Source organism: Haliotis rufescens, unplaced genomic scaffold, assembly GCF_023055435.1.
Source record: "Haliotis rufescens isolate VD_foot unplaced genomic scaffold, xgHalRufe1.0.p SCAF_13, whole genome shotgun sequence".
NCBI classification, from domain to species: Eukaryota; Metazoa; Mollusca; class Gastropoda; order Lepetellida; family Haliotidae; genus Haliotis; species Haliotis rufescens.
In genome coordinates, this window is record NW_025963813.1 from 4,056,072 (window position 1) to 4,078,388 (window position 22,317).

The 22,317-nt window shown below is 40.8% G+C and overlaps 1 protein-coding gene across 1 annotated transcript; it reads left to right on the forward strand.

Annotated features, from left to right (window-relative positions):
* Positions 1–3,401: 3,401 nt before the first annotated feature.
* LOC124152328 (ependymin-related protein 1-like) lies at positions 3,402–9,474 on the forward strand. Its single transcript, XM_046525222.2, has 6 exons — positions 3,402–3,688; positions 5,155–5,259; positions 6,510–6,594; positions 7,556–7,726; positions 8,443–8,531; positions 8,833–9,474. The coding sequence occupies exons 1-6, from the start codon at positions 3,563–3,565 to the stop codon at positions 8,878–8,880; spliced, it is 624 nt and encodes a 207-aa protein (XP_046381178.2). The 5' UTR covers positions 3,402–3,562; the 3' UTR covers positions 8,881–9,474.
* The last annotated feature ends 12,843 nt before the right edge of the window (positions 9,475–22,317 follow it).

Sequence of the window (22,317 nt, forward strand, 5' to 3'; positions counted from 1 at the left end):
ATAGCATGCCACAGACATCACATCACTTCCAATAAATGTCTTTCACTATGTTGATACCACCCTTTAATGACGATTGTACGATAAAGCCTATACCAACCATCCCTAACTTAACAGTTTTGTACGTTTGTCATCATACACAGTATTTCTCGAATTGTACATGTGAAACACAAGCTCAACTGACAAAGATCATTTCTAGTCAATTGGCGTCTTGGACACTACGGTAGTAAGGTTATTACAATTTACGTAAGAACTTATTACATTTTACCGCAAGTAGAGATTATTACAATTTACGTAATTTTTTATTACAATTTGCGTATTACAATTTACGTCAAATATTATTACAATTTACGTTGTTATTACAATTTACGTCAAAATTATTACAATTTGCTGCAAGTATTACAATTTACCTTTTTATTACAATTTACGTCGTAACAGAGCATTTTCAAAACTAAATGTGAAAAGAAAAAGATTCGGCCAACTTTGACCTTCCGAGTTTTTCAACATGCACGGGATGGTAGGACGGAGCAGGGGATTGGTCCTTCCCTTGTTCTTCAGCATGCATACTTATCGTGTTGATATGTAATATACCAAAATATACTGTTAAACCATGAAATTACCTGTAATATGTCTCGAAAATCATGCGAACACGGATACCTAAACAAAAATGGGTCACTTAATTAATGCGAGACACCACACTTCGATTTTCTTAATTCTAACAGCATAACACTACTACAAGCATGATAGAGCACATCAATCTCACTCATTGTATACGGGGAACTTGGAAGACTCCATCTATCATACATCGCCACTATGAGAATGATAGGTTTTGGGGCAAACTTACTTTCCGTGAAATTATCGAAATTATCCTTTCTTGTATACAAGTTGTTATTTAATGACGACCTATTTGGAAAATTATATATATATATATATATATTATGTTGTTGAAATATTTTCTGCTGACAGAGGCCTGAGTGTAAATAAAGTTCAGTCCAGTTCATTTATCTCACATCTCACAAGCTGATTTTTTCCTTGAAACAACACACTATGATATAAAGCGGCACATGTGTTTCAAAGTAAGTATTAACACAGAGGCAGGATCAACTAATTCATGTCGGCTTACTACCACTCGTGTCGGCTCACGACTAAGTGGCCAAAGAACAAAGAAACCGTCTTGCGTTGGTGGTCAAAATGAATGAAAAGGTGATTGTCTAATAAATGGGATGGACATCCTCGGACATGTTGTCAGACAGGTTCAGTGTGGGGATACAGGACGATGAGTCAGCAGTCTATTTCCTGACCCGTCACGTGGTCTCGGAATTCAGCCAAAGACGTTAAAAACAGGTGCGTCTTGACACAGAAAGGAGCACCGAAAACATGTTACACAAGTTCAACGACATTCTCAAAAAAAACTTCAAAATACTTAACCAACAAGATGGTATGTTAAACGAATGCTGTTTCTGTGAGGAGAAAAACTTCGGAATTCAAATGCGGTCCTCACTGAGTTGGGCGAATAGTTCAAATACCTAGCTCACCTCAAATCCACGATGAATTGGGAATTAAAAGTATATGTGCATATTTAAACGGCTATGATGTTGTTCAGATGTTGAGTCCCCATTAAGTTGAACTAATTGAACGTTATTATTATCATTGCTTGAGTCTCGTGATGCGATTACTCCCCTAAATGTGAAATCTTAGAACGTAGTGAAAAAATACACTTCTGACTACACATGGAACACAGAAATAATCAAACTTTGAAATCCATCTCATACATAGATTTTCCTGTAATTGTCTTAGTAATGTGGAAGTTAAGCCACATATATACTACTCAAAAGACGTTAAGAACACCCGATTCTTCCAGAGTACTATAGTTAATCTGTCAAAGCATGAAAGATAGTGTCATTCATGACAGATTAACTGATATAGTAACATGAAAGAATTGGGTGTTCTTTAACTTCCTTTGAGTGCTATATAGTGTGATAAATTGAAAAGGAAATGAGTAGGGGGTTGGAAAGTGATGTCGGAGTTTTTCCACTTTATCAACTCGTGTTCATATATTTGATATCAAAAGACACTCGGTTATCATCCAACATCATTCTTCCAACTTTTTCAGTTTGTAGACAATAATAAGCAGTGTCTTAAGTGTAAAAAATGCTTCTAACAGCTTCAGTAGCAGGGCCATTAGTGATGTCATTTGATTGTGACCTCATGGTAACAAATGACGTCACAATGGTCTGCAAAGCATTGTGATGTAAAGTAGATATCGCTTGATCTACGCAAGGATATCTCCCGTTGGAGCCAGTTTTGGATGATAAACGAAAAGCTTCAAGGTTTGTTCTGTCTATGAATACTAGTCTTCATAAGCATTTTCCCTTGCGATCGCAAATTTGAAAACGGTTTAATGAATATGTATCAGAACAACTTCCGTACAGAGTTTTTCTTCTCCGAATCCAAAATGATTCAGTTGTGACGAAACATAAGACGTCACCCCTTGCATGATGACGTCATTACATTCAAAACACCCACATCACGAAGAAAGAGAGTGCTTTGGAAAATAACTATATTTTTGTAAATTTTATGTAAAAATACGGGTGTTACCGTTAAGATCGCTTTGTGGACTAACGGAATAACTGTTTCGTACCTTTATGAATAAATTGCGTCAACAGAGTTTATTACGTGAGTATATTTTTGATGGTAATGTATCCTGTGTTAGGAATAAACATTGCATTTAGCGCGCCTTGGCGACACGATTCATTTTTCAGCGCAAGTGACGATTTATCAACAGTATTTCTCTTTTCATTGAAATTGTTGTTTCATTTATTGTAAAGATATACAAACAGCTGTATCAGTTGAACATACGTGTACATACCGAACACCAAATTGGGAAATTATTGAGACTACAATTGTTAAAATTTCAAATCCTTATAAACACCCGCAAATCGGAAAAGCGAACATTATGTTACCACTCATGATAATATGAGGCGCATATTGATGTAGAGTCGGTTGGTAAGCCTAGTTGTTTAAGAGTTGGCCTGTCACACTGAATAGCCGGGTTCGATTGCAAAAATAGTAACATGTGTGAAACAACACCCCCATATTAATTAATCTGAGTATCTTTTCGCGTATTCGTAACCGGAAAATACATATATCGCTACGAAAAAGCAAGGTCATCTAAATCACCAAAATAATATATTATTAATACCAGTCTTATTACGATAATCTTACTTTTTTTTAAATATAAAAATGGTTTTGATTTTAGTATTAGCATCGTTTTCAAATTGAGAGAAATCTGTGTATAAAGACGGTGATAATGCAATTGTCGTGAAAACACAAATAGCCCATTTATTTACACGAATACATGATGTTCATAACAGTAAGTAGTTACATCCACGGTTGATAAATTGCAGCCTTAGACACTTTCTAGGTCATCCAGGGATGTAGTGACCTTGACGGCTGCATGGCAGTGTACATAAAAAGGGACCCCGCATCCGCTCTGTCCACAACTCCAGTGTTAGAAGGCTTCCAGTGTGAAAGGGTTGGACTGAAGACTTGACGACTCCTCAACATGATGCTGCAGACAGTTCTACTCGCCAGCATGGCGACGGTTGCCCTTGGCACCATCTGCTGCGCTCCTCTGCAATGGGAGGCGTTCAAAGACTTCACCAGAGTCGACTCCTCGGGGGGAAGGCGGGTAAGTACTTTTACACAGTAGACATCCTCTGAACTGAACCCTCGGTAATTTAATATCACTGACATAGGCCGTAGATGTCACTCTTTGACAGGAACATTATTATTTCAAAAGTAAAACATACTTCGGGCGCTCTCGTCCTCAATGCTTTCATTTATAATAATGATCTGACAGTTCTAATTTATTCTGACAAGATTAAACAAAATACTAAAGTAGACTCCCTCTCAACTGGACCCTCGCTAATTCAACATTCCTGACATCGGACGTTCCTCTGAGTACGTATTACTATTTCGACGTTCTACGGGTTCTAAAGTACAGTCGAACCTCGTTGTGTAGACCTTGGACATGTCGAATTCCCGGTTGTCTCGAACTCTTACCTTCCGGTCCCTGCGAATTGCTTTAAGATTTGTCATCATTTAAATGTAGTATCACACCAAAGATGACGAGATTACATGTCATAATCTCTCATAACATGATGTTTGGTTTTCGGAATTTTTTTCGAACCTCGGATAACTCGAACCTTATTTCAGGTCCCCACGAGGTCGATACGAGGAAGACTGTATTTGTATGCCGTTGTCCCAAATTTGTTAAAATTAAATTTAAGAGTTGAATTCCCGGATCAATGATAATCAGTTACATTTTCTATTTTTTAATTCGTTTATATTTATAAAATGAAGTCATATTTTACCATGTCTAATCGAATCATGTTTAGACTACTTAAATCCTATGCGAGTGGCGGGTGATATCGGTAAGGCAGGACATGCTTACTCTTTTCGCGAACACCTGGTGACCTTTTGAGTTTCAGGGATCCATTCATATAATTCTCGCCGCTTATTTGCCTTTTACACCCAATAAATCTATTAAATCGGATGACAAAGACTGGCGATTCTTTGGCGCTGATGTTTACGTTATCTACGTTATCCCTCAGGCGTGCCGTAACCTTGGTACGTGGGTTCGTCCTGTTTTTGTTCTGGAGTTTTCGCAGTCACTCGTTTCCCCAAAGTGGTAAACCTCTGAGGCGTGCATTTTATCGTGTCACTTCTTTGTTAAGGGGAGCGGTGGGGTAGCCTAGTGGTTATAGTGTCCGCTTGTCACGCCGACGTCGGGTTCGATTCCCCACATGGGAAGAAATGTGTGAAGCCCATTTCTGGTGGCCCCGCGGTGATATTGCTGGAATATTGCTAACAGTGGCGTAAAACCATACTCATTCACTCAACCTTTGTTTAAGCTATGCTTGTCGTAAGAGACGACTTATTGGAACGGCTGGCCAGGTGGTGTGACTTGAATCGTACACCTATGACGAGGATGGTTGCTCATAATCACTGGATTGTCTTGTCCAGACTCGATAATGTTCAGCCCGCCATCATACAGCTGTGATATTGGTGAGTGCGACGTTAAACAACAAACAATACATCCCATCTATTCTAACCATACCTAATCATGTGTCATCGTGTCACTTCTTTGTTCAGGGCCTGGAATCCTACTCCTACGATGCCGCCAACGAAAGGTACGCCCTCAGTGGCAACTACACCGACTTCGTCAGCTCCTACAAGGAAATCAGGGACTACCGTAAGGTAAGGCACATGACTCCAAAGCAGGAAATGAGAAAGTGTGACAGTTACGACATAACAGCATGCACAGTTTAATTAGGTCTAGATACATGACAACGGATGATGTTGGTAAAATAGACCGAGGCTGTTGGTGTACGATGGCACACTAGCCCAGCCGGACCGGGAGGGCACCCAGAAAGAAGCTGCACATGCGCAAACCGATACTTTGTCGTCTATGAAGTGGTTTAAGTGGAACATTTGGTGAGGCAGGCTTATCCGACCAAAGCCCTTCGCGCAACTGTCATAATTAACATACCTCAGTACATATTGCTGATTTACGACAGGACCAATTGGGTCTGTTCAACAAAGCGAACTCAGCTAAATGACCATCTTAACTTCCATACTTCGTCACGAGTTGAGAGTTCTAAGCATGTGTGGAAAATTAATTTCCATGAAACGAAGACACGTGCCTTACCTACACTGCAGCCTTCTGCATTACCAAGGTTGTCAGAAGGGCTGTGTTCCTGGCAACAAACCCGGGCACTCTCCCAATGTCAGTCAACAGATTGGGAGGTACCAAACCTAAGGCACTGAAAACAATGGGGAGTCGGACATCCTGGTACTTGGGATGAAGCGTGACATTTCGTAAGCGAGGTTCGCATATTTGCCATGTTTTTCCTGAATCTTGTCAATCACATTAGTGTCAAAGGGTCCAGAAGATTCAATTACGTAAATGATTTCATTGGATTTATAAATAAGGGCAAGGTCTGATAGGTCTGATGCAGGCGTATTCCAAAGAATTTTGTAAATATATTTTCTATGACGCCCCCGACATATTCTTGGTCGTACTATGGATTTGAGTCAAAACTACAAGCATGGAAAATACGATAATATAAGGCTCGGGCCGCGCTATCATGTCGCTTAAGATACTGTGTTTGTGCCAAAGCTGGGCATCCACTGACAATGTGATAGAAAGTTTTATTACATTAATTACATAATCTACATTTCACATTTACACTTTGATGCAAAATCACCCATTGACGGTTTGGAGAAGAAAACCTTCTGTTTCACCTTTCAGGGCAGCCGATTTCACCCAAGGGAAGGACTCTGCTATACTTCTCAACACACTGAACATAAACGTGATGCAGCCTTCCCTTGAAAACCCGAGCCTATTCTGATAATGATTATGATGTCTTTCTAGATTCGCCCCTGTTTAATATTGGTTTTTGGCCAAACAGTTTTCTGAATAAACAACTATTGATTTCTGATTTCAGGGAACTGGTTACCGAATCAACCCTGAAGCGAAAACGTGCGAGACATTCGCCGTGTCGGGAAGATTCCCTGCCAATTGCATTCCCGGTGAGACTTTCCACAACCATTTTTCTGTTTGTTGTCTAAAGCTGCACTCGGCAATGTTCCAGCTATATGGCGGTGGCCTGTAAATTATCGAGTCTGTGACAGACAAACCAGTGATTGATAGTGTCAGCAACGTCCCACGTACAATAACACCTAGTCACCGAGCCAAACCACCAACACATTGAGTCGCTGTGTACGAGCGGCATAGGTTCCTGGACAGAATCCCATTCTCGCCCAGAATCCCATCGGGTACCAGCTTAATTGGTTGTTAATTGGCTCATCTTGCCGTTTGGTGAAACCGAGGAACATGGGTACGGCGCTGATAGACCAAAGGCCCCAAGCCAAGACCAGCAGATCATTGCATGACTCTGGGAAGAAACTCTACACAGCGAGTTGCGACATCTTACCCGATTGGGCCATCCGTGAAAAGTGACAATGAGTAAACATGTATATAGCTGGAATATTGCCATACCCAGTCGTCAAAACAAACTCACTCACTCGATCAGTGCTTTACCTTTTGCTCTATATGGGCTGTTTTACTACCAATTGGGCTAACCCCAGCTAAAAGGGACCGCCTCTGTGGTCTCGCGGTGGAGCGTCTGTCAGGAGAGCGGAAGGTCGGGGGCTCGATTCCCGGCCGCATCAAACCAAACTACGTTACGGGATGGCACTTGGTGTTACCCTCACTGGCGCTCGGTTCGGAGTATACTGTGCCTGAGTGGGATATTCATGTTAAACTGTGACATGGTATCTCAGTGGGCCAGCACTTTAAAATCGGTATTTGTCCCGACTAGTACAAGCAGCCACAGATAAACACACATATAGATACTATATAGTCACTATATAGATATGTGCAATAATCTTGAACGCGACGTTTGTCCCCATTTCACCCCACCTCACCTTGCTAAACGGGAAGACAACTCCTTGTTCATTCATAGAACTGCAACGATCATTTTCACTTCAGGTGGCGCTGTCGTGGTGGGACCTCTTTATTACGGATTTGGCACGGACAGCCTTAATGGAATAGCTTACCAATTCAATGACACGAGAGGAGAGTTTAAGAACGTCATGGCCGTTGTCAGCCGCCGGGACTGCGTACCAATAATCAGTGCAACCACCATCCTGCGCCCCGGAAGTAAGTGGACATTGGAAAGTTCAGATTGTACAGGGTTCAGTTTGCATTGGAAGGCTTAGATTGTACCGGGGTTCGTATACATTGGTAGGTAATGATAGTACAGGGGTTCGTGTACATTGGTAGGTTCAGATAGTACCGGGGTTGGTGTACATTGGTAGGTTCATATTGTACCGGGGTTCGTGTACATTAGTAGGTTCAGATAGTACCGGGGTTCATGTACATTGGTAGGTTCATATTGAACCGGGGTTAATGTACATTGGTAGGTTCATGTTGCACCAGGGTTCGTGTACATTGGTAGGTTCAGATTGTACCGGGGTTGGTGTACATTGGAGGGTTCAGATTTTTTCGGGGTTAGTGTACATTGGAAGGTTCAGATTGTACCGGGTTCCGTGTACATTGGAGGGTTCAGATTTTCCCGGGGTCCGTGTACATTGGAGGGTTCAGATTTTCCCGGGGTCCGTGTACATTGGAAGGTTCAGATTTTCCCGGGGTTCGTGTACATTTGAAGGTTCAGATTTTCCCGGGGTTCGTGTACATTGAAAGGTTCAGATTTTCCCGGGGTTCGTGTACATTGTAAGGTTCAGATTTTCCCGGGGTTCGTGTACATTGGGAGGTTCAGATTGTAAGGGCTTGATATAGATTGGAGTCTGTGTACATTTGAGGTTACACATATATTGTTTTCAAAACTTGAAAGTTTGATATATATCTCTTTCCAGACAACTATTTGGAAACCATGGGCTACAACAACATCTCCCCCGGTATCAGGGACATCACCGTCTTCGACCCCCCATCGTACTGCAAAAAGGTGAGAGTAACACTCCCACGTTCCCCCTACGTATGTTAGACTGTGCAGTATTTGATTCTTCAAACTATCGCAAGGGTCAACAGCCCGTGATACCACTCCCTTGACTCTTCCTCCCAGTCTCATTAGATTCAAATCAATCAATCATTGTTGAAGCTCGAAAATTCTCGATCAGTTCACGAATTTCACTAAAAAAACTATTATTATGAATATTCCATACACCCTGTCGTTTCTGAGCGCCATGATTGTAATGAGATTGTTTTACTCAGATGTTAATTTCGGTTCTTTCTTATTTTTTCCCCAGAGCGTCATGAACGTGGTCAACAGCATGTACAAGATCCAGCGTGTATAGACAAGTTTTACGTTTCTTTCTTTGTTATATGATGTTGGAAACTCCTTGATCTCATTAAAATCAGATCTTAGTTCTCGCTACCGCTCAGCAAAGATCCGAGGTCATCCCACTACGGGTCACGTCAGAACGACCTTTCATCCGACCAATGGCGTCGCTTACCAGATCATGAAAGTGACAGTCGGAATGCGATTTCTAATCATGCAACCTCCAAAGATTCCGGGGTTTATGACTGAATCCATACAATCTGGGCAATCTACCAAGCATTCCAGTATGTTCATTCGTTCAGTTTTCACATTTGTAATCGAGAATTTGTCAAAATATGTTTCCTAACACAGTCGCCAGTTCGAAACTAGTGCCGTAAAGCACGAGAAAGCTGCCTTCTGATTGGTTGATATCGATTTCTTGTCAGTCATTCCATTGGTCGGCCAAAGTTTGCGAAATGTCGGTCTGACATGACCTGAAATGGGATGTCCTCAGATCTCATTTTAGCGGTAGCGAGAACTAAGATCTGATTTTTGTGAGATTGGGAACTCCTTCGGGCAGCAAATGAAATAATTGTAGTTGAGAAATTGAAATAAATTTATGCATTCTTGATAAGTGTTGCCTTAAGATCAGTCTCAATATCATTATCCATATTACATGCATAGATTGTGAACACTCTGGGGATGTAGGTGTGTAATGTTTCATTGAATACATTAGATTCATCCTGTGTCACAATGATTTATTGTGTTAACAATACTCCGGCAACATATCGCCATGCTATGGGGAGACCACATACAGCGTATACTTGCGCTCGGCCGGACTGCAATGTCTGATGGAAGCGAGTACGCTTCATTAAATTGTCCGTGATATTGGGTTGTATAAAACCACAATAGAAAGCCCATACTGTGCTAAGGTGGCACGACGTCAACGGCGAAAATGCTCACCTGCACAAAAGCAGTCTTTGACGCGTGGTTATGTAGCCCTGTTCGCTCGTCACCCGTAAATCCGGGTTCGAATCCAATAAGGGTACAATGTTTGAATTCAGTTCGCCGTGAAATAAGCGTAGGAATATGGCAAGAAACCTCCCTTGCTCCCTTGAGAATATGTGTTGATAAAGCGTACCTCGTCGCGTTTACTGAAGTGCAAGCGGGCTCGGGAACGACAAGAATTGAATTCCCTCATTTTACGTGGACAGAAAGGCACTTACTTAAACTATTGTGTGGCAAACGCAAGAAAAAAAACAGTGCGCCCAAAGGCACCAACGATTCTCAAATTGTGTCTATGAAATTTGGGTATACTCATGTGCATTTCGCAGAGATAGGGACCAAATCACGCAATATGATATCCAAGGTTTAAGTTGTAGGAAAATAAAACATCATAGGTTATACCCCCATCACACCAAACGAGTTCTCAATTCGTTCGTGAAAATGTTGTCAAACGGGCTCCAACTGTGTATGAACTTAGTGGCCATAGTAGCAACTATTGACAGTCTTTTTACGAACTCGGGACGGGCTCGGACAGGGAGGGTGCTCTAGAACTTGAAGTCTGTTCAAAATTTTATCCCGTGCACCCGTTCTGCAATAAATCGGATTGACAACGTACTTAAAACGTGAAAGACGTACTTCGAAACTACTAGGGACGTGTTACGACGAGCTAGGTGCAGTCGGACATAAATATCAGTACGTGTGCACACCGACCGTTTATTGCTCGTTCATGATATGTACAGCTCGGAGCCCTGAACTTGAATGAGGTGAGGTGAAATTGGGTTTAACGTCGCCTCCAAGATTATTGCACTTATATAGCGACGTGCATGTACGTGTGTGTGTTTGTGTGGCTGCTTGTACAAGTCCGGACTGATGCCGATTTATAGTGCTAGCTCACTGAGATACCATGCCGCAGTTTAACATGAATACCCCACTCAGACACAGTATATTGACTCCGAGCCGACCAGTCCTTGTTTTAGCCCCTTAATGCCGAGCGCCAGACAGGGTAACAACAAGTACCAGCTTTTAACGTCTTTTGGTATGACGCGGTCGGGGGTCGAACCCCGGACCTTCCGCTCTCCGGGCGGACGCTCTACCACTAGACCACGGAGGCGGTTGAACTTGAATGAAGACTGGCTATAACGCGCTCGGTATCCATAGGAGTCGGGCCAGGGCGGGAGAGGACGCGAATACACACGCACAAGGGACGACATGAGGACGTAGTGCGAACGATTTGGTCGGGTTAAGAATGAGTTTGAACTTGCTTGGACGTATTGTGAACGAGGTAGAACGAGGTTGAACTGGTAAAGAACGGGTTGAGAACGGCTACAGACGTGCTCGAACTGCTTTGAAACGTTGTCGGCTTGAGGTGAACGGGCACTTTTACACGATCTGAACTGGACACTGCAGACTGACGAACAGAGAGAGAGAGAGAGAGTGAGTGAGTGAGTGAGTATGGTTTTACGCCGCTTTTAGCAATATTTCAGCAATATCACGGCGGGGGACACCAGAAATGGGCTTCACACATTGTACCCATGTCGGAAATCGAACCCGGGTCTTCGGCGTGACGAGCGAACGCTTTAACCACTTGGCTACCCGACCAGACTGACTAAGAACGAGATAGACGTATTGAGGACTGCTTATGAACGAACAAGCATCGTATTTTACGCCAAACTACGAGTTCTACCGTGGTCACAGCCCGTTCTAGTATTGTTTTAGAACGGGGTAGAACGGAATAGAACTTCTTTGGTGTGATGGTAGCATAAATTATGATTAAATAGGTAGAAACAAAGCATCCCATTGTGCAAACATTGGTAAGTTATCATTGGTACCACATATAATACAATATGACAATACACTTGGTCAAATATGTGATAGAAGCAATAAATAAAAGGCCCGACATTAAGCGTACTCACAAATATCCAGCTATTGTCAAAGTTGAATGGCTTGATTGAGGCACGTGCTTCGTTCTTGAATCCAGGAAATAGTGTTGGAGGCTGTGGCCAGGTGTCCTGTCCGCACGGGGCAAGTATCTGAGTCGCAAGTCAGGTCGTTGAAGGTGACATCGACTCGCCCACGTCTCGCACAAATATAGGTACAGTCAGCCTTCTGGAATCCGTTATCTTGCGACTTAAAATAGTATTTCCCCGGAGTTTGTTTACAAAGATGGGTAACTCTCCATGTTCTGGTTGTCGCAGACCACTACCAAGAGCTCTTCACAGCTGCTGCCAATAACAATCATCACAAATAAACATAAAATATCTACTGCCACGTGATTCACTGTGTTTGCGTCGAGCTGTAGTTGCAGGGCAACCTGTCTACAGTTTCTTCGGAATCCAGTTTCAGAAATGGTGTTTAGCACCATATTCAGAAGCATATAACTGCTGGGCAAATGAAAGAATACACCCATATTTGATGGTGGCTAGAAATGAATCAAACAAGAAATTGTAATTCGATGGTGATGTATTTTATAGTATCAAAGTTGTGAGTTAGACTTACAGTTCGCAGTGCTTCGGCGACTGTTTTCAGCCTCGTAACATTTTTTTGTAATATTTTTGCCAAATCTAAATTTCATATGACTTGTATACGTTCTTTTGCTCAGCAGTTTAGTTTACAGGAAAATTAGCTTTAGACACAAGCTACCACACCACTCTAGCATATAAATATAGTAACTTTTTGACGACTGCTTACATTAAATAGTACTATATTCCCGATGACCGATCATTGTCCAAATACAATGCAATGAGGGTCTATCGAATATCAACACAAACAATGTATCACAGCTACAATTGCTGTAAACAATAAATTTCACTGCTATATTAAACTCTCCCTTTCGGAGAAAAAAGTTTGAACATAATGAGAACTTTCTTTACCAATATAAGTACAAAAGTGCTTGGTAAAGTACAGACTATTAAACATCATACACGATAATAATGAGAAATGTTTGCACAAAATGCAAATCATGTTTGCAGTCAGAACTGACCACATTCAACCAACTCGAGATAACGTATAAGCAATAATGTTGTCTTTGCCTTGATATGCTTGACGTCTCAATCAAATCCTTGCAAAGACAGGCTCCAGTGCATGAGTCGTTGGTGTTTGTTCTTTATTTTATGAAGGAAAGTCAGTGGATTGTGATCAGTGTACCCATGTACACTTCAAATTGTTGCAAAGCTAACAATAGAGCAAGAAGTTCTTTTTCAATGGTGGAACAATTTCTCCGGATGATCAAAACCTGATGCATCTTCTTGTAACAGGACAGCTCCAGCACCAATGTCACCAGCATCTACTGCCACTTTGAGTAGTTGCGGTCACATGGCCAAAGTACAGTTTTACGTGACAAGATAAAAGGTCACGTGAGAGTTCATAATGGAAAAAAACATGTTTTATGAACAGAGCAACAGATTTAAGGAGATGTACATTTCTTGTATTTAGCAAATTTACCATTTACTGAGTGCTGGTAAAACTATAGTGAGGTAAATACCTTATTCTAATACTTGGGTACTTGGGGCATATAAACATAATATGATACTCATCTTCAACAGAAGCTAAATTACAATGTGTACATAGAGTATCGGGGTTACCTACATTTTTACATTGTCTTGATCTATTAACCTTAAAGTTATGTAAATATATTCTTCGTAGGTTTCGATCCTCTAGGTTTTTTATATAACATTATTGTTCTAAGAGCGATACTTTCATTGCAGTGTAATGAGATAAGAAAGTAGAATTTGTAACTGCATCATACCAAGTCTGGCTGGCTGTTAATCGTTGTCTTAATATATATAAGGATTGTTTATCATCACCGACGTCTTGTGCAATCAATACATGAGAAAATCCGCAAGAGAATAGAAAATAGCCTATTTCGGATTTCCAATTTGTTTTTCCATTTTCATCCAGTTTTCTTAGCATAATATAACATTGAAGGGGATATGTATATTCATTCTTAATAATCTAATCCAATATTTAACAACTCTCATCTGAGTAGATATATATAGACACTGCCGTCCTGTCTCACCAAGGATAGCTTTGTTAGTAGCAAATTTTCCAACTCCCAGAAATCGCTTAAAGTAGGCTGCGTGAACTTTTTCAAAACTTTCTTGATATTTAATTCCCAATATAATAATATTGGTGAAGCTTAAGACTCAATCATTTTGCACACACAAGAAAATGATAACTGTTTATATTGTTGAAATACTTTTTATATTGGAATAATGGCCTTTCTAGCTTGTGTGGAAAGATTTTGACAAGTCTTTGTCCACATGAACGTCGATGAAAATATAACTCCAAGATATTTGTAGTAGGTTGAATTTTTACCATGGATAGTCCATGCTTCATTTCGAGCGATGATACCCCTATTACGAAAAACAGTTTCATTGGGTTGTTTTTTAAATTTTTCTTAAAGTCCCCACTTTTTATAAAATGATGTAACACTCAAGTTGTCGCTGTAGACCAGTCACAGTATAATTATGAACGGCGCCGTACATGTTGTTTTTTTTAAATTCTGTTTATTTTTCCAAGGCATCCTTTCTGTAACAATAAGTATAAAAGGTTTTTTTCTTGGTACAAGGTCAAATGCCTTTTTAAAATTTATATTCGCACAAAAGAAATGTCCTTTTGGTCTGCACAGATATTTACTGCATCATGCTTGTGAAGTGAATATGTTGTCTATTGAAGAATAATGTTCTCGGTAACAAGCTTGTGATTCTGATAATAGATCATTTAATTCAATCAATGATCGTAATCTTCTTTCAGAAATAGCAGTAAGCAATTTTCCAGTCACATTTAGTAGGGATATTCCACTGTAATTATTAGGATCAGCTTTACAACCTGATTTAAACAAAGTTAAAATCATACCAATATTCCATGTTTCGGGGAAAACTCCATGATCCAGAATCTTATTAAATAGAAGTTTTAGACATGGAACAATACAAGAAATGCCAACCTTTAAGAATTGTGCAGGAATACCATCCACCCCTGGTGCTTTCCCATTCTTTAGATCTTCAATTTCCTAAGTAATCTCTTCCCCAGTTATCACCGACAACATATTTAGTTGATTATCATTACATGCATCACATTTGTGGTTATCAACAAAGTCATTTACTTGACGATCAAAATCTTAAACTTCAACTGTAGATCTTTGATGTCATAGGCACTTGAAATAGGTATAAAAAACACAGACGGATCCACTGTAGAAGAATGATTGGTGTTTCGGTGCAAAATATTTCACAGTGTCCCATCACTTTTTACAGTCGCTACGTTTCACAGCATCATTAATATCTACACTTATCTTATCTTCGTGTTTAGAGCTTTTATGTTTTTGCATTTAAGTATCTCTGTAAATGTTCAATACACTTGTATTTCCTGTATTGATTTAAGTACCTGTATGTTTCTCTTTTTAGCATTTCGCACTGTTTATCAAACCAAATAAGTTGTTGTCGAAAAGTACGCCTCTTCTTGATTTGAAGAAACATTTCACAACCACAATACGAACAGATATCCGTTAATCTACACATTTGCATCACTGTCAACTAATCCTCAGTTTTCCTCAAAAACCTGTTCAGTAACAGTACATCGTAATAATTCTCGGATGTTGGTTGTTCAGGAAGCTTATATCTTATTATGGGAATCAGTTGTAAAATATGTGTTTGTGGTGCTGATTGAAACGGCTGTAATATACATGGTCAGATTCCGTACGAAGTAAAACCAATAAATCAGAGACATTGAGAAAAATGTCTCTCAAAATGAGGAAACAGTCAACAATACTACATCCTTGATAGGATATGAATGTATAGTGTGCGGGCGTATCTCCTTTTGTGCGCCTATTAAGAATATGTATATTGAAAAGTTTTGCACAGCTGTAAAAGACATCTTCCATATGTGTTTACAACCCTACCGCTTGTATGTCTTAGATAGTCAAAGTAATCTGCATTATAATCTTGTCCAACTGGTGAATACGAAACATCATCATCTATAACATAATTTGGCTCATTAGACGTCCCCAAAATCCCCAAAATCAAACAGTATCTGCAGGAGTTTATGTTCTAAAAGTTCAATTCCATTTCCTTCTAAATGGTTATACACAGACAAGCTTTCTGATTTGGTTTGGTTTGTTTGTTGTTTTACGCCGCACTCAGCAATATTCCAGCTATATGACGGCGGTCTGTAAATAATCGAGTCTGGACCAGACAATCCAGTGATTAATAGCTTTCTGGGTGGACAAAGATAAACAGGTGCTATGGCAATGTTATATGTTTTATCTGACAAAAAATGCAATTTTCCCAGTGTTAATATACTCTTTCAAAGTAGGCTGAATATATCTTACTCATAGCAACTGTCACGCCGCCAGATTACCAACTCATTTGGCGTCACTATGAAATAAGTCATAATGCTGAAATACATTTGTCGGCGATTGGTTTGCATTTAAACACATAGTTTCAATCAAGCAAAACACATCAAATTGTTCTAAAAATGTCAGAAATGCAGTGTCAAAAGTATCAAGTCCATCATTACTTTGGTGTTGATCAATTGACTCTGATGAATAAATAAGGCCACGAGAACTGTCCTATTTCCGTCTCGTCTTAGACTTGGATGATGATGTAGTTGGTGTAGTTGTCCAGTGACGTCGTTGGCCCAGATGGCGTATATCAGCCTGCTGATCATCATACACATACACAGTTCCGTCCGCAATCAGCTTGTCATAATTTTGAAACTCAATCATCTTGTCATCACGGAATTTCTTCATACATGGGAATAATGTGGATCTGATCCATCTGGTCCTTTCTGTATACTCCTCTGATACACTGATGTTTTTCTAGCTGCACCAGGTATCAACGCTTTAGCTTTGAAGAAAGTCAGTTTCACAACGGTTGGGCGTTTACCTCGTTGGTCTTGGAAGACAAACGGTGGGCTCTTTCAAAATAGATAAAATCACAGTTTCTAAATTCAACGTATCACTCATAAAATACCTGACTTTCTGTTCACATTCTTCCAAAGATTCTCCGGACTTTTCCTCTTATCCATGAAAAATCAAATTATTCCAACGAGAATGACCTTCTAAGCTATCGATCTTTTCTTCCAACGTAGTAACCTTGTCTTTAAGTTTCCCTTCAATGTCTTCCATTTTATTCTCAAAGTCGCTGGTGAACACATCAAACTTGCTATGAAGGGAGATAATCTCTGCAGTGATTGATTTTAGCGCAATATCGAGGTCCGAAAATGTTCATGCAGTGACTTAGTGATCGTCTTTCTCAGGAGGTACACACGCACCTGTTACATTTCGGACTGACAACCTGGTCTGTACCGTTTCCAAAGACTGTGACTGCCTCTGTCTAACGTTTTCATATGGTCCTGGATTCGTCTCAACATCGCCGGCAACAATCAGCATGCAGTTTCAATATGAACAGTAAAGGAAACAAAGGCGTGAACCTGTTTGTAGCCTTTCACCGGGGCAAAAAGCAACAATGGATTTACCTCGATAACTGAACTCCAAATGTCTGCACACACTCCCATTGCTGACTGTGTGTTTTCTGGTACCTTATGTCCACTCCGGTTCACTCAGTGAACACCAAAAAGTGCATTTACCGTCGTGTGATAAATCTTCTCTTCAAAATCATGTAAACTACTACTTCTACTACTACTACTACTACTACTACTACTACTACTACTACTACCAATTAAAAATTTGGTACTTTGAGAACAGGAAATTGATGAGAATGGCTTTAATTTTCTCAAAAGCAGCCTGACAGTTGCTGTCCCAGTACAATAGTGACAGGGGCCACCACATGTGAGAATTCTTGACAAAATTGACGCTTGTAACCAGCCATACCCAGAAATCTCATGTTCCATTTTGTTTTTTGTTCCTTTTTTGTGAGAGTCAGTTTTAGTAACAGTGTTCACACGTTTCGTGTCAGAACAGCATCTGTAACTACCATCAGGCCTCTGCACAAGACTGCAAGGTGAACTCCAGTCACTCTCACTTAATAATGTCATTGTCCGGCATGTATTGAATCTCCTTCTTCAGAGCTTCAAACTTGATCGGATTCATCCGGTAGGGACGTTGTTTCACAGGCACAGCGTAACCAACATCTACATCATGACACACTAAATCTGTACGGCCAGGTACCCCGCGAACACGAGCAAAATCGTGAAGTAACTCTGACACTTGAGCCTTTGGCTCAGATGACAACTGACTTAACTTAGCATCCCAGTAAGCTAAAACTTCAGAATTGGTTTGCCTCGGGCTTCCATAATCAATGCCATCAAACTTCACAAATTCACAATTCTCATCACTATCACAATCTGATGCAATATCCACAGGAGAAACATCGGCAACACACTGAGTAGGTATATTGTCATGTAATTCATGTTACTTTCTAATCATATTGACATCACAAAGCTGTGTCTGTTTACGACGGTCTGGCGTTTGTACAACACAGTCAGTAGCACTGATGTTTCTGCCAAGAACATACGGGCCGTGGTACCTAGCCCGTAATGGTCGACCAGGGACTTTATCGCCAGGACTGAAATTTCTCTCTTGAGACTTTTTGTCATATTGTACTTTCAGCCTAGCCCGAAATGATGAGACATACTCCAACAAACTTATTTCAGACCTGTTATTAAGCCACTGTTCCGCTAAGTGCGTTAAAGGTCTTGCTTGACAACGGCATATGGATATATACCGAAACGTCGCTTTTTACAGCAATAAAGAAGTTGTTATCCATAAATTGTGTCTACTTTGAAAGTCAAAAGGACTAAAACCAAGGGACTCCTGAACTGACTCCCTCACAGCAAACAATACCAACTGCATGCTTTCATCCCAATCCTTCTGAGTCTCAAAACAGAAAGTCCTTATCATATTCTTAAGAGTCTGATGAATACACTGCCACGTTACGACTTATATGAGATAACATACATCAAGTCTATACACGGCAAGAGTGTGACATTAAATCACAAGAGAATGAACTAATGCTCTCACAAAGTATGAGATGACACTGTACAACGACGACCGCCGGACTTTGCCGAACGACGTCGGAAATAAGGCGAGGGGAGCGAAGCGGTCACAAGACCGTGACTAGACTAGTTTTACGACTCGATGACCCCCAGCAAAGTTTTCTTGTCAACGATTTGAGTCGGATGGTCAGTCTCGGGGACTTTGTTGATTGTCATTCTATTATACCGCGACGGCGTAGTATGGTGATCATTATATCAAACACTGGTTTGTCTAACCCAGACTTCGTTTACAGGCTGATGTGATACAGCCCGAGTCCGGGGTTGAGCAAAATACAAACAAACAAAACAGCAAACGGGTTGTTTCGATTTTTCCTTTCGATTTTCTTATTGAAGCGGTCGTAATATATAACATATTGTTCAATTGACAAGGTTGATGTTCATGATCAACAGTGAGTACCCCGGTTGTGCTTGTTTTGATTGTTTGTTGTTTAACGCACGGCGTTGTGTAAATAATTTAGTCTGGACCAGACAATCCAGTGATTGACATCATGAGCATAGTTCTACGTAAATGGGAGAGGATGACATGCATCAACCATGTCAGCGAGCCTGACAACCGACCCCGTTAGTCGCCTCTTACCACAAGCATTAGTCGCTTTTTAGGCCAAGCAAGAGTTGCTGAAGACCTATTCTAATCCGGATCTTCACGGGTCCCCCGCCCGTTGTGAGCTTGATCTTGTGATATATAAAGGAGTCACGGTTGTGTTATGCTGATTACTTTCATCAATGCAAGATAGCGGCCGTTTTACCTTTCTTCGGGGCGACACCAAACTACCCCATTCGCAGACCTAGGGTATCGCAGGTATCACGTGCTGCGAGGGAAGTTGGAGAATACGACTGCCTCACTCTGCTCATCTCTACTTAATTATGTTAAACCTCTTCACCCGCTGAGTGTTAGTTCAACCTCAAAGCTAATAGTAAAATACTTGAGTTGTCGGAATGGATACTGGAAATCCTAGACAGGCTCCACATAAGTGTTTGGATACATAATGGTTTTACGCCGTTTTTTTAATATGCCAGCAATATCACGTCTGGGGACACCAGAAATGGGCTGCACACACTGTACCCATGCGGGGAATCGAACTAGGGTTGCGGCGAGACGAGCGAACGCTTCAGTAATCACAAGGCTACCCACCGCCCACGAAATTCTGGAATCTTTTGGGGAAATATGCGTTCTTGAAAATACTGGAAACTGTCTCACTGGATGACCTGAGCATATATTTCATTTTTATATGATCCTGGGGTATTTTTCGAATCCGGCTTGACTGCTTCTTCAGTGTAAACAAACACGATTAAGCGACATGAGATGCTCCAAAGAAATGCCATAATGCCTAAAGTGTTATATGCAGTGAAATACATCCAGCTATATAAATTAAAGTTGATGTCGGTGGTCGTCCATGACAATGCAGACAGAAACATTAGCCATGTCATCGTGAGCGGCCCTGAATGTCAAGGCGTCAACACATTAAGTTTCCAGCACCATACCCCCCGTGCTGGTGGGTTTCACTTAAGTGGTAACCTCTGAGGCCTGCATCACTTCGGGCCTTCTCCCACATTTAGCTGACATGCCGTGATATAACTCACTCACTCACTCATTAAACAGTTCGATCTAATATGCCCATATCATTCTGGTAAATGTAAGTCATGAAAACTGACTGAACTGCGGAAGTAAATAATGTTGAAATAACAGTCTGCGAGGTTATTATATTGTTGTCTTTGTTTTTTTAATAATTGCGTTTATGGAGGTCCAAACGTAAAAACTGTAAAACAGAGTAGCGTATACATCGGTTATTACAATTAAATACCGGGCGGTGTTGTAACCTGGTGGTTAAAGCGTTCGCTCGTCACGCCGAAGACCCGGGTTCGATTCCCCTCATGGATAAGTGAGAATACCTATTCCGCTTTCCCCTGCCGTGATTTTGCTGGAGTATTGCTAAAAGCGGCATTAAACCATGCTCTCTCACTCACATTCATGCCATCATAATTTCCCAATCAATTATTTGATATGCACCAGCACAAACCAATTTGGGAGAGACATGATTACATAACTGTAAAATATTCTCAGGAAAATAAATGTATCACCGTCTGAAATTATCTCTCCAAACATATTTTGTCAATTACGTTCTCGATACTACCAAACTGTCTATGACAGCGGGATCGGGGCATCGAATCCCAATTGCGTGGATCGATGTTCATCATGTCAATCACTGGATTGTCTGGTCCAGACACGATTATTTACATACCGCCGTCATATAGCTGGAATATTGCTAAGTGTGGCGTTAAACAACAAACAAACAAAAGTCTATGACAGCATGGCTAGTAATTATGCAATGGTTGTGGACAAAGGGATAGCATATGTGCCATTCCAGTGAATCGATCTCATTAAAACATTGAACAACACACTCACTGCTCTGTTGATTGAATGGGGATATATAGCTTGTCGCTTATTTCACCTGTTTGAATCCTCAGTCAGTCAATAATGCCAACAGATTTTTCGAAAGGATACAATAGAATCGTCGCTGACACACATAAAAGCAACTGATGTTTAATTTATTTGTCCTTTTTAAGTAAATGGAATAAAGCTGTGAAATCGTTAATTGTTTACTCAACTGTACAAAATCACCCCCATGTATTTTAATAATGAATAACTCGGCCTCCGGCTTGAAATAACGAAGAAATCTGAACAAACGAGGATATTCGGACGGCGTGGATCGTTGCTCGTAATATCAATCACTGGATTGTCTGGTCTGGACTCGATTATATATAGGCAGCCGTCATTTGGCGGGAATATTGGTGAGTGCAGCGTTAAACAACAAACAGACTAAACTGTCGGGCGAAGATAGGATGCACTTGAAAATCGGATTTCACCAGAAAATGTACAACGTTATCAAAACGTTACTAGAAACACAGCAAATGTGAGGCCCAAAACACAACCAGTGCACACGTGTAAAATACATCACCATCGAATGACGACTTCTTATCTCTTTCATTTTAGCCATCATCAAACATGGGTGTATACTTTCTTTTGCCCAGCTGTTTATATCTAGAGTGAATATCATGCGGGTATTTATTTCCCTTTCAAGAGTAGCGTCCTGTTGCAGCGCATTGACATCCTCTGCACCAAATGTAGGTCATTTGTTTTGTTTCTGTTATTGTCTTGTATGGCCGTGAACCCTCTGATTTGTGTAAGGCTGCAAACAAGGAAATGTTTCTCAGGCATCGGTGCGTCACTTTAAATCCTTTTGATTCTAAATAAAATAAAACATTTATCAATTTTCCCGCGTATTATGAAGAGTGAGTGAGCGAGTATTTGTTTTACGTCGCTTTTAGCAATATTCCAGCAACATTACGGCGGGGTACACCAGATATGGGCTCCACACATTGTACCCATTTCGGGAATCGAATCCGGGTCTTCGGCGTGACGAGCGAATGCTTTAACCACTAGGTTACCCGGCCGCCCCTC

Bases quoted from the DNA above. Each gene is read 5' to 3' on its own strand.
- LOC124152328 (XM_046525222.2), top strand. From the start codon at position 3,563: ATGATGCTGCAGACAGTTCTACTCGCCAGCATGGCGACGGTTGCCCTT. The intron at 3,689-5,154 runs GTAAGTACTTTT...TTCTTTGTTCAG, and splicing joins ACTCCTCGGGGGGAAGGCGG to GGCCTGGAATCCTACTCCTA. The intron at 8,532-8,832 runs GTGAGAGTAACA...TTTTTTCCCCAG, and splicing joins CCCCATCGTACTGCAAAAAG to AGCGTCATGAACGTGGTCAA.